The sequence below is a fragment of the Eriocheir sinensis genome, chromosome 67 (genome assembly GCF_024679095.1).
Source record: "Eriocheir sinensis breed Jianghai 21 chromosome 67, ASM2467909v1, whole genome shotgun sequence".
NCBI lineage: Eukaryota > Metazoa > Arthropoda > Malacostraca > Decapoda > Varunidae > Eriocheir > Eriocheir sinensis.
The window spans coordinates 2,904,846-2,918,020 of NC_066575.1; the positions used below are offsets into that span (position 1 = coordinate 2,904,846).

The 13,175-nt window shown below is 39.3% G+C and overlaps 1 protein-coding gene across 2 annotated transcripts; it reads left to right on the forward strand.

Annotated features, from left to right (window-relative positions):
- Positions 1 to 342: 342 nt before the first annotated feature.
- On the forward strand, positions 343 to 11,917 carry LOC126987938 (V-type proton ATPase subunit H-like). 2 transcript variants are annotated; one of them, XM_050845583.1, is made up of 11 exons: positions 343 to 509; positions 4,042 to 4,123; positions 4,546 to 4,732; positions 6,222 to 6,440; positions 7,261 to 7,368; positions 7,935 to 8,035; positions 8,946 to 9,099; positions 9,479 to 9,588; positions 9,752 to 9,979; positions 10,731 to 10,844; positions 11,059 to 11,917. In XM_050845583.1, the coding sequence occupies exons 1-11, from the start codon at positions 461 to 463 to the stop codon at positions 11,114 to 11,116; spliced, it is 1,410 nt and encodes a 469-aa protein (XP_050701540.1). In that variant the 5' UTR covers positions 343 to 460; the 3' UTR covers positions 11,117 to 11,917. The 2 variants fall into 2 exon arrangements, with proteins under 2 accessions (XP_050701540.1, XP_050701539.1); XM_050845582.1 differs by having other exon boundaries at positions 356 to 530.
- The last annotated feature ends 1,258 nt before the right edge of the window (positions 11,918 to 13,175 follow it).

Below are 13,175 nucleotides of genomic sequence, written 5' to 3' on the forward strand. Positions count from 1 at the left end.
TGGACTAAACCGCATATCTCTCATCAATGAATGCGTGCAAAAAGAAATGAACAAGAGTAAACCCTGCTGCAGATTCATAGAAAAAGAAATGATTATGATTTCTATGTGTTTTTTACAATAATGAATCGTTATGTCAATAAAAACGGACACAAGATTTCCATCTGACAGACATAGTGACCAACCTAACAAAAAGGTCTTTACGTTTTAGCATACCAGTATTGTCCATGATTTGAAAATACAAGGCACAAATATGAATATTTAGTTTTAATTAATTATAAAATATACTTGATTGAATAGCAAGCTCAGTGTGTGGATAAAAGGCCGCCTGGTTGGTGACGGTAAGGGTTGGCGGGCCTGAACCTTGCATCCCGTGACTTGAGAGAGTGACTCCAGCAGAAGAAGAGGACTGTCGCCCCTTCCAGTGATCATCCCTTTGTAACCCCTGAGAAGCAGCACCGCCATGGCCCAGAAAACCCTCGCGCCCGCCCTCCCGGAGGACATAGACAGGGGTAGGCCTACCTCACACCAACGTAAGACGTGTTCCCTCTGTCCTGTACTGGGCAGCCTTCCTCCCAGCCTCCTCATTAACATATTTGGCCGGAGCACCGTCATGGGCTGTGGCTGACACCTGCTTTCCTTTCGGATGAACGCCGAAGAGCCATTGCTTGTGCCGTGATACATTTTACCGTTTACCGTTGAGGTTTCAGGTCCCGCGCCACTGCTAGTGCAGCGCTCTGCGAGGGCCGTCAACAATTACGATGTTAGCCTTAATAATAATCCTTGATACACTTATTCACAACGTCGTAGTGAGTGAGTGAGTCTTGATTGCTTTCATGAATAGCCTACTGATGTCCTTTTATAAAACTTGACATCATACCGTTTACCGTTGATGAGGTTTCAGACCCTGCTCCGCCGCTGACGCAGCGCTCTACGAGGGCCATCAACAATTACAACGTTAGACTCAATAATAGTCTTCGACGCACTTATTCTCAAACATCATAGTGAGTGAGTGAGTGCCTTAATTGCTTTCACAAATAGTATCACAAATATCCATAGGTTTATTTTTCTGATATTTTTGTTAAGTATCACAATTAATCTGATGTTTTCATTATAGTATTACAATCTAACGCCCAACTATTATTTCCAACACACTGAACATCTAACACTAAATTTATCTTTGAGTCTCAAACACCAATTAATAGCCATGATCGGTTATGTTATGAATTCTCTCAATTTCAATCTGGAGAACTACGCAACACTGGTCATTGTCACTTGGCCGTGTGGCACTAAATTATTTCCAATTCACTGAACATTTAACACACAATTTGTCTTTGAGTATAAACACTAATTAATAGCCGTGATTGGTTATGTTACGAATTCTCTCAGTTTCGGTATGAAGAAATACACAACACTGGTCATTCGCTGAGTGATTGATTTCAGGCTTCTTGTGTCATGCCCCGGGAGCTTATTTTTCTATCTCCTCTATTTTCCAACACGTCCACTGCGTGTATCGAAACACACGAGAAATTAATCAAGATCAGGGTATTTGCTGGCTGCCTGGGATTGAACCCGCGACCAACGTGACGGGAGAGCCACTCCTTACCGAGTCGGCCAAAGAGGTACCCCGCTGGCTAAGTGGGTTATGGGAGGCTCGTTCATTAGGCATAGTCGCCGCACTTCACTTGTACCTCTCACAATTTATGCATTTCTTCTCTGCCATGGCTTCTGTTGTTTTTTCCTACTAAATAAGTCTTCTTTACTTTTAAGATGCTACACTCTGTATACTATATTCAGAGTGAGGATACACAAGGATAAGTCTATACCACATTTTTGACAAAATAAAGTCAGTGAGGACTTACCCTATAAATGTTACACTCTTGACCCAATACTGTCAAAGTGAAGATTACTTAAGAATAAAGCTACACCTTCCTTTAAAACAAAAGGTTAGGAAGCTTCACTTCCATTTAAAAATAGAGATGCGGACTCATTTAAAGCAACTCCATAAAAATGATTTGGGGGATGGTGCCATTCACTACAATAAAGGTAACCCTGGTATCATCAGCAAAAATTTCTGTAGTCCTAATTCATATCTCAGACTTAAACAGCTCATTAATAATTCTTATTCCTCAAATTGTTCATTGCAATTTTAGAATTGCAATCTTTTGTGGGGAGTGTGTTAGAAATTAAGGGTTGTTTGGGAAGTGTTGGTAATCTACTAGCGAAACGAAGAATTGATAATATCTGCTGCGAGTTGAATGCCCGAACCAAGGTTCTATAAAGTTCCGGAAGGAATGAGTTAACTTCCAAGCTTGCCTCGCGACCAGTCAGCTGATAGACGCCATTCAGTCAGTAGCTTGCCTTCACGCGGTGATCATGGGCAGTCAGTTGTAAACTTCGCCGGTGTAAACACCTAGTCAGCGGTTGCCTTAGTGGCGTCACATATACCAGGCTACTACAACTTAACCCAGCTGCAGGCAGCTACATTAAGAGGGGTGCAAGGGGGGGTCCCTCCTGGGCACACAGTATGTCCTATGGCTTTGAAATCTTAGTGTGTTGTTTGTTGGTGTAAATCTATGACATTCTGTGAATTTTGTGAAATTTGGGTGAATGTGTAGGGGAGACTCAAACAGAGCATAAAATCTTCTTTTTGTTTCACATACTTTATTTTTTAGTTAATTGCTTTGAAAAAAATACCATAGAAACTTTGTGTATATATCTACATTTCTCATTTTGTAAATTTTAGATTTTTTGTTTTGGCTTTGAAAAAAAATTTTTTTTTTTTTCACTAATGATTTTCTCCACTTTTTCTCCTGTTTTCTTTTTACATTTTAAAAAATGTGCAAAATGAGAAAAATTGCCATTTAGTTGTAGTTTATATTGATACCTCACAAAAGATAGTCAGACTTGATTAGCATGAAATCTTCACATATGATTGTTTATACCTTGTTCACTTACTGGAGAAAGATGAGGCATCTGGTCCCCCTTTATAAAAAAAAGTATTATCACTCAAAGGTGGCGGTGAGGTTGGTGTGACGACAAAGTCATGACTTTTGCTTCTAGCGTTGCTTTCTTTCGTGTTTCCTGGGTCTCCATTTTGTTCCAGAAGCCTTTTTCATGTTTATAAATCTGCTCATGGTCACTTTGTGCTTGTACGTCATTGTAAAGACGTTTTTGGGTTGTAGCGCAGCAAAAAATTTCAACGTCTGGGTGAGAACTGAGCAGCAGAGTGCGCCTTTCACATTCGGCAGCTGTCACGAGTGGATAAAGGGATGATGGATGACAAAATTTAGAGGGAAAAAGACTATTTCTAATGTGAATTTTACGTGCGTGCAAGCCTGAGCAATGCCACGTGTGTTGGCGCACTGTGACGTAACAGCGCGGGTCATTTAAATCTCTGAAACCCTCTACAAAAGAGCTAAGTGACCCACTGGTTATATCCTTGTCCTGGGGGCCCTAGGATATGGGATAGGTCAGTGGGCTCTTAGCAGGGTGACCAGCCCAAAATAGAAGGTGAGTCGGTGAGTGTGAGTGCGACCTATGTGTATTACATAAAATTAGCAATAATATAGATCGGCCAGAAAGGAAACTGGAGGTGAAAGTAGAGAGAGAGGGATAGAATTCATAAGAGAAGAGTTAAGAAAGCAAATATTTGTGCCAGACTGTCCAAAACTTTTGAGATGTCTAAGGCAACAGCAAGTTTTATGAAAACTGCTAAGAGATGATGACCAGGGATTAGTTTAGAAGGCAAGGTCACCACCAATAGAACATAAAACACCCTTTGCATAATCTGTAATGTCAATCAAAATTTAGTTTGAAAGTTAAAGCATAGATCCTGAAGAAGTTGGTGTTAAGGATTGTTTCAAAAGCTTTAGTATGATAAGAAAGTAAAGCTATAAGGCTATAGTTTGAAGGGATAGAGCAGGAAGAAGCATCTCATTTGACTCCTTATATTATTAACTTCCATAAGACCATGGAAACAAACACTTGCAAATTTTTTTCCTGGAAGTGTGTGCAAGTAATCAGTTGACGCTTTGGTGGCAGGTGTGGCTGGGGCAACCAGTGTGCTGGTGCAGCGAGCCAATGAGATCCGCCTGCAGAAGGTCAGCTGGCCCTCATACCTCCAGTGAGTATTAGTTATCTATTATTTTTCATTCCATATAAGTAACAAGAAACCCTTTTTTTCTATATGTATTACTATTATTATTATTATTTTTTTTTTTTAAACAAAGATGGCTGGTCAAGTAAAAAAAAGCCAGCCATAGCACTTGTATACTCCTGTAGGCTATCTTGTGGGTAAAAGCTCTCTGTCCCATCCTTTTGGTTGTGCAAGAGATATTGATATATTTCTTGGTGATGTTGACATGCTAGTTATAGTTGTTATACAGTCTCTTCATGAGTTAAGCCATCCAGTGTAATACTGTCTGACATATTCAAGCAGTATTGCCACCTTATGTTTCTTTCCTTAACTTTTTGCTGTTTTTCTTTTTATCATCATGACCGTGAGTAATGATAATAGTAATGGTGGTTGTGATGGCGGTGTTGCAGGTCACTAATGATCAGCCAGGAGGACTATGAGGTCATCATGGGTGTGGAAGCCTCAGGGCAGAGTCGTGCTGTGCTGCTCCAGAACCAGCGTTACCAGGTGGCCCGCACCTTCATGAACCTGCTGGGCCACATCAGCAAGGACCAGACCATCCAGTACATCCTCATCCTTGTTGATGACATCCTCTCAGTGAGTGTAATGTGCTACAGCTATTTTTGCTTTCTTTGTTTTGTGGGGAAGAGGTGCTCATAACAACATGCAGGGCTGGTATACATAAAACTTTTTGTCAGCCTTAACAATTTCTGCTAGTTAACAGTAAGACACTAACAAGTATACACAAAGTGGAACTTGGCAGCTGTTAGCTAGCAGACAGCTGTTTGTTAAGTTTCAGCTCAGGGGCACCAACTGTACCATGGTCTCAACAATGTCAAGTGTTTATATGCATTAATCTGTTGATTTCAATGTCAATATTAATAAAAAACCAAAAAAAAAATATGTTCGCCACCTGAGTCCTGTCATGAGTTTCCGAGAAATTACTGGCTGCAATAGATGTTTTCATCTCGTTTTTATTTTAGGTATTCTTTTGTCTCATGAAATTTCAACTTTCTCTCATGCTGCTATAGAAGAAAACGGGAAATGTTTTAGCATTCACTTACATATCGTATCTGTCAGCAAGGAACTATATTATTTTCTTCATTAATCCAACAAACATCTATGTATCCACATGAGATGTATTTTGCATTAATATTTCATTGATTTTACGCAGTAGAACACTGGCTTTTACTTTGAAATATGGCGAAATATAATACATTTCGAGTGCTGGGATTCTCATTACGCAAATGTTTCTTACTGCTGCTTATAAAAGTATGAATAAGGAATTAGGTCTGCTATAGAAACTATTGTTTGAAGTTGATTTTTATCTTTGAAAAAAAATGTCTTATTTTTTTCATTGACTTTAAATAAAATATATTTTTACTATTGTATAAAAACAAACTATAGCAAGCCTTAATCTCCTATCCTTCCTGCTTAAAATGCTTTTTGAATGAAGAAAAATGGTCTATAAATAAAGGAGGAGTTACAATAAGAACATAAGCCATCCTGCTAACAGCTGTTTGCTAAGCGGTAAAAGTGTTCCCTGCCACTGTTACCCTAACAGTGCTTTGTGAATATCTGTTAGCGCTTAACAGAAAAATGTTAAGGCTAACAGGAATATGTTAGTCTTAACAGCTGTTTGCTAGTGGTAACTTTGTGAATATCTGTTAGCGCTTAACAGAAAAATGTTAAGGCTAACAGGAATATGTTAGTCTTAACAGCTGTTTGCTAGTGGTAACAAATTTTATGTATATGGGCCCAGGTATCCTCTCCATTCCTTTTGTATTCGCAATGAATTCTCTTTCTTTGTATCATTCAAAGAGTAGTGTTACAGATCACTGTGGTAATTTGAAGAAAATGCAAGGTTCAGGCTGATACATCTTATTAATATATGTTTTTATTTTCTATCTGGGGAACATTTTATTCATCAACTGACTTTTCAATAGTTGATTAAAATGATTTTTATTCAGTACGCACATGTAAATTTGTATAACTAACAATCACATAATATGTAACACCTGTGTAATTAATTTCAGGGTCACTTTATAGGTAGTTGTGGATACTCATACATTTTGTTTCCATATAGGAGGACAAGAGCCGCGTGGAGATCTTCAAGGAGTATGCCCGCAAGCACCGTGAGAGCATGTGGAGTCCCTTCCTAAACCTGCTGACGCGGCCCGACACCTTCATCATCAACATGACGGCACGCATCATTGCCAAGCTGGCCTGCTGGTCTCACGAGCCCATGGACGGCTCAGACCTCACCTTCTATCTCACCTGGCTCAAGGACCAGCTCAGGACCCCGGTGTGTATTTACGTAATTGTAGTTTTACAGGGCCTGGGCTTACGCTCGTGTGGTCCCGTCTCCATATCTGTATTTGTCCAACTTATCCTTAAAGTTTTGCACACTCTTCGCTGATACTACACCCTCACTTAGTCTGTTCCAAACCTCGATATTTCTTTGTGGGAAGCTATATTTCTTTTTGTCTCTCAATCATCTTCCTTTCCTCAACTTTTTACTGTGTCCTCTTGTGCTCCTGGTATTCTTTCTTTTAGTAGTAACTCCTCATTATCTACATCTTCCATTTTGCTCAATAATTTTTAAATTTGTATTAGGTCTCCCCTTTCTCTTCTTTGTTCCAATGTTGGTAGGTCCATCTCCTCCTTGATGTGTGTGTGTGTGTGTACCTTTACTGAGATGTTCATGATCAAATTTCAGATAATTTGAACAAAAAGCAAATAAATTAATAAAAAAAAAACAGTTTTGGGAAAAAAAATTATATTTTGGAGTTTTGGTTGATCAGTGCTGATAAAAAAAAAAGCACAGATGAACTGTATATAATTCCTAACAAAAGCTGTAATACAGAATTCCCACTTTGTTTAGAGGGAACTTTTTTGTTTCTGTGTAGTCTAAAATATATAATTAATGTGCACTGAATTTCCCTCTTTAGAAGAATCTGTATTTTAGAAAAATAACAATTTCAATTTTTCAAATGAAGTGATTTTTTTCCAAGAACTAATGAATTCTATAGAAGTAACATAATTATTATCATTTTTATTATTATTATCATTATTATTATTATTATTATCCTTATTATTATTAATTATTATATATTTTCTTCCAGAACAACGAGTACATGCAGTCGGTGGGTCGGTGCCTGCAGATGATGCTGAGGGTAGAGGAGTACCGCACCGTCTTCTACCAGCTGGATGGAGTGGTCACCATTGTCCAGGTGAGGCTGTGGAGTCGAGCGCTGGCAGGTAGTGGTAGAAATGTGGATTATGATTGTCATGTAATGGTTGTGGGATTGGAAATTAAAAGATAGTTTGGGAAAGATATAAAGAAAAGGAGGGAAAACAAGCCAACTACAGGGTAAGGTCTGGAGTGTTGAGTCCTGGGGTTGTACATGCATTTCATGTGACTGGTGTTGCATAATTCATCGCTGCAGCCACACTGGAGAGTTGAAGTCCTGCCATCTGTTGACCTTGTGATGGATGCATCCTTGGCATCACACTACTTTCACATGACGGCTGCCTTTTGCTGTTTATTTTGACTACTGCACAACAATTTATTGCCATTTTATTTTCATCTGAAGATTTATTTTGAAAACTGTGTAATTTATAAGTGGATATATGGGAAAGTTGCTGCAGCAAGTATATCTTTGTGTGCTGTCTCTTGTAACTTCACTTAGTAGTTTAGCACAGAAAATTGGATCTTCTTTTTGTATAAGCTTCTGTTATTCATGTCACTAATTTTACTCTGCTTCCTGCTTGTCACAAACTGGTTATTATTTTTCAGGTTTTGAGCACTGGCAAGCTGAACTTCCAGATCCAGTATCAGCTCACCTTCTGCCTGTGGGTGATGACATTTAATAATGCCATTGCAGATAAGATGAATAAGTAAGTTTAAAGTTCCATACTTTTATCAGTTACTTTCAGACATATTGCAAGAAATGTCATGTCTTGTCATTTAGGTTTGTTCTCTGCATGTAATGGTTTCTTGTTCCTTTCAACCTCTTTCATGAACATTCTAACCCTTCCTCTTGTATATGTAATTGACTCAAATATCAACTGATTGCTTAAAATGACTTTGCAGTAAAAATCATTATCACAAACTTTATAAACATATTTTATGTGTGAGATTGTGAGTTGTGTCCTAGGTGTGCTTTCATATCATCATCATCATTGATTAGCGATTGACTGAAGATCACCCAGATGCTCTCTAGCATTCCATTTACTGTAATTCAATACCTTATGTACAAGGGAGCACCATTCTAACAGCATGACAGCATGAGCCATGAAAATAAAGGGAATTGTGGACACTTAAAATCTGCCTGTGCCACTCAAGGGTTTATACTGACCAGCCATTCACTTCAAAATGAAGGAGATAGCCCAACCATGCTGTAGGTATCAGCATCACTATCATCCCCATTAATATCACTGATGAACAAGTGTAGTGCAGCGACTATGCCTGACGAACGAGCCTCCTATAACCCACTTAGCCAGTGGGGTACCTCTTTGGCCGACTCGGTAAGGAGTGGCTCTCCCGTCACACTGGTCGCGGGTTCAATCCCAGGCAGCCGGGGAATACCCTCTCCTTGTTGTGATTAATTTCTCGTGTGTTTCGATACACGCAGAGGACGTGTGGGACTGAGGGAGTAATAGAAAAAGAGAATAGAAAATCTCTTCATTAAACAAGGTCCACAAGTTTCTAACATTTGCTCCCTGATAACAAAACTCTTCATCTCATTTTCTGGTGAGTATGAGTCACCACGCAGTCATTTAATGTGTGCACTACCCTCCTCCACAGGTACAGTGTCATCCCAACCCTGGCAGACATTCTGAGTGAGAGTGTGAAGGAAAAGGTGACTCGCATTGTTCTGGCGGTGTTCAGGAACCTCATTGAGAAGTCTGAGGATCCTGCCATCGCACGGGAGAACTGTATCCAGATGGTGCAGTGCAAGGTGTGTGTGTGTGTGTGTGTGGATGTTTGTGTATACTTACCTTATTATGATATGCTAAAAGTAAGCTGTACTGGCTGTTCCACTTCAATGCATGTATTAGGAAAGCTGTATTTGTTGATATTTTTTAAGCATCTTGTCTTCTTCAACTTCATTTTATGTCTTCTAGTTGTTTACTCTTCTGATACAAACAAATCTTCTTAGCAATTCTGTTTACTGTCTTCATCATCCTGAACACTCCTATCATGTCACCTTTCCTTCTTCTTTCCTTTGAGAATGGCAGCCCCAACTATTATAATCACTCCTTGTACATCAAATCTGTCAGGTTATTTGGCTGCCCATATAATACATGGACAACAGTTAAGAAACCTCTCCATCACAGGTCCTCAAGCAGCTGGAGATTCTGGCCCAGAGGAAATTTGAGGATGAGGACATCACTTCTGACATTGAGTATTTGAATGAGAAGCTTCAGACCTCCATTCAGGACCTTAGGTGAGTTTCTTCAAGCTGAGGTTCAAATAATGGGGGAGATGTGGAACCTAGGAGGTTGTTGATGATTATTTTCAGAAATAGTGAATACAATAGTTACGTAAAAAAGAAAGAGGCTGCATTAGCATAAAGGAATGTTTAACTGATGAACCACTTGTATTGTCAGCTCGTTTGAGGAGTACTGTTCTGAGGTGAAGTCTGGCCGCATGGAGTGGTCACCCGTGCACAAGAGTGAGAAATTCTGGCGTGAGAATGCCGGCCGCCTCAACGAGAAGAACTATGAGCTGCTTAAGATTCTTATCAACATTCTGGAGACAAGCAAGGACACACTGGTGCTATCTGTGGCCTGTCACGACATTGGGGAGTACACACGCCACTACCATCGGGGCAAGAGGTGTGTGTGTGTGTGTCTTTAGTTAGTAGTGATATGCGGGCAATGAGCTACACTGGTGGCATCTTTGTATGTGTGTGTGTGTGTGTGTGTGTTTGTTTGTTATACATGGAAAGTATAATACAAGGTTCTCAATCATGGACCACAAGTTACCACTACCTCCTCATTTTATAAATAAGATTAAAGTATTAGAGCATTGCTAGGCATTCAGAACATTGGGAGTTTAGTCCAAAGTTTTGTAAACCCACAAGCAATGAAAGTTCTCTAGGTGGGTGTAAAGACATGCTTCCTGGGGACTTTTTTTATATAGACTTTCTGTGAAAGTATTTCCTGCTATCTAGGGCAATCAAAAGAAAAAAAATACTGGAAATTAATTCCTGAAAAGATTCTGGGCTAGTCACAAAATTCCATTTTTAAAAATGGCCCTGGTAAGTTTACTGCTTTATTGATCCTGTTTTCAATTGTTAAGCTGTGTCCAAAAGGTATGAGGCTTAGAGAAAAGAAAGGGCGAACTTGCCAAAGTTTTATTTTGAGAAAAATGCGCGACTTGTAGCCAGCCAGCCACGAGGGGGCCAGGGAAGCTTGATTTGCCTTGCCTTATTTACCTGCTATTTTCAGTAACAAAGAGGTGAACTTACCCTCAACTATAGAGGAAATTAGCGCGTTTATGGTGGTACCAAAAATCCTATTTTCTTTTGGTGGTAAGTTCGACTTTTCTTTTCTGAGCACCTCATATGATATATGTTTGTTGCAGAGTGCTGGAGCAGCTGGGAGGGAAGCAGTGGGTGATGCAGCACCTCACCCACCCTGACCCCAGTGTTCGCTATGAGGCTCTGCTTGCTGTACAGAAACTCATGGTGCACAACTGGTATGTACGCCAGGCTCTATGCCTTATGACTTCACTTTGCAACTTTTTTTATCATTTGCTTCAGAGTAAATGCACAAGAATACATAGATTGACTGCATGCTGTTGTCACTAGGTGATATTACTTATATTTTTTACCATTTTTTATATGCGATTTTCATCTTTGTAATGTAGATGCTGAAAAGTTTAATTGGTTTATGCTCCTTTCCACTCACAGGGAGTATTTGGGGAAGCAGCTGGAAAAGGACGCACAGCAGAGCACACCAAGAACCTGATCAGTTTGTACAGTTTGCTCACCACCACAGGTAACATCAAAGTACTGTCAGGTTGTGTTGCAGATAACATTGAGAGTTATTGTTGTGATGTGTATGTGTCTATTGCAGACTATGAAATAGTGTCATGTTATATAAATCTGTATGATGTATGTTGTTTTACAAATTGAGATTTTATTGTAATTAATGTCTTTTAGACTTTTGTTGTAGAAATGTTGATAACTAGGGTCTCTTATGTTGGGGTAAGGATGTTGGTTGGGGTTATAATAGAGAACGAACATTCCAAAACCAGCCTCAGTATTGGGTTCGGGAAAACACATTACAACAAGGGGGTTGGTGAGCTGATGAACTACACATGTCTTATCATTTGGCAGTGGCAGCAGACTCTGTCTTTTAGCCAGATCTGTTTTCTTATTGATGGCAGCAGACTGAGCTACCTCTTCTTCAGATATGTATACTTAGTAGTGGTAGGTAACTCCGGTGTTTTGAGGCAGATTTGTGAGACCAGTCTTGAGGCACACCACTAGCCAATACTGCAGAAGTACTCCAGGGGGTATGTAGTAAATGTAATTATATCGTGTCTACAGTTGTTTGGCAGTGTTTTGATTCAGGGATGACACAGATTCCATTCATAGTGTTATTGTTAGTAATGCATTTCAACAGGGTGCTGCTGTTCACTGGCTGTAGTCAGCCAACTCCCTAGCCCCAGTGTTGTCTTCCAGAAGTGTGTGTGTATAAAGTACTGTGCACAAAGTGTCCTAGGATGTTAAATTGTGTATATATTACGTAAATTTGTTTAACAACCTAGTGTATTTTGATATTTTCACCCAAATCTCATAAAACAGATGACTCTGCTGGTGGGTTATCAAGTCTTAAAAATGTCTCTTTAAACTATGATCTATTTCAACAGTTTTCATATCAGCTTTTCTTTTATACTCTTTGTTTACTCAGCTTCTGTGGAATTTAATCTTATGCACATGATCTATTGAGAACTTTATTTTTAATACACTTGGCCACAAGGACTGGGTAAGAGTACTTGACAGCTAAGTGATTTTCCTTTTATTGCATAAATACACTATATGCGCTGACTAAGGAAGACAAGTACAGTAATACTTTTGAGGTTACAGTTCAGCTTCACACTTACATGGCACTGTGCAATTGAGATACATTCACTTATTTGTGACTTACATTAGCTACATTCAGAACATTAATACCTTACAGAATCATATGACTAAACATCGACGCCTATGCTGACAGACTACAGTGTTTCCCAGCACATATTAATGGAGCTGCAGTGGTGTGTCATATAGCTAAGGAATAATGAGTATGTAAGGTAATAATGGAAATGGAGTGTACATATATCCTACAATTCATAACAATTTTATAACTGTTTGCACACAGTTGTGGCATACAGTAAGAAGTGAATCGATAAGTTGGATTTTGGAACCTAGCAAACTATCAAGGAGAAAAATGATCCAATGAAAATTAAAGTACTACACCAATAACCCTTCAAGTTTCTAATGAAAATGCAGTTTCTTAGGTTTTTGTTGAACCATTTACTTACAATTAAATTGTTCTGTATGACACACTGAGAATGGGTGAGGTGACCTCGCCATCTAAACAAAAGTGCGATTTTTGGACTCCAGTTTTCTATGAAATTGCTCTATTTGGGAGAAAGAATTTATGCAAATCTTCTATGAAATTGCTCTGTTTTGCGGCAAGAAATATGTGGATCATTCACCTTCTAATGACTGAAATTTAAGGTTAAATGAAAGTTTAAAACACTTGATGCCTGACCTGCTGACCAATGGCAAGGCGAGTTACACTTTGAACCAGGCAACACCTCCCCTTGTGACAGTGTGCCAATCAGAGCCCCATTTGTGGTCCACCTTGGCACAAACAAGTGGATTTGATCAATGCCATCCAGTTTTGAAATGAATGGCCATGACAGTGGTCCTTAGCTTGGAACACCGGGGTACACCAGGGGGTGGGAAAACCATGTGGATGATTGGAGGCAAATGCACACAAGGAAAAAAATGCACCAGACATATGAGAATCTCTT

Excerpts from the sequence above, each read along its gene's own strand:
- LOC126987938 (XM_050845582.1), top strand. The coding sequence starts at position 461 with ATGGCCCAGAAAACCCTCGCGCCCGCCCTCCCGGAGGACATAGACAGG. Across the intron at positions 531-4,041 it reads TAGGCCTACCTCACACCAAC|GTGTGGCTGGGGCAACCAGT; the intron begins GTAAGACGTGTT and ends CTTTGGTGGCAG. Across the intron at positions 9,100-9,478 it reads TCCAGATGGTGCAGTGCAAG|GTCCTCAAGCAGCTGGAGAT; the intron begins GTGTGTGTGTGT and ends TCTCCATCACAG.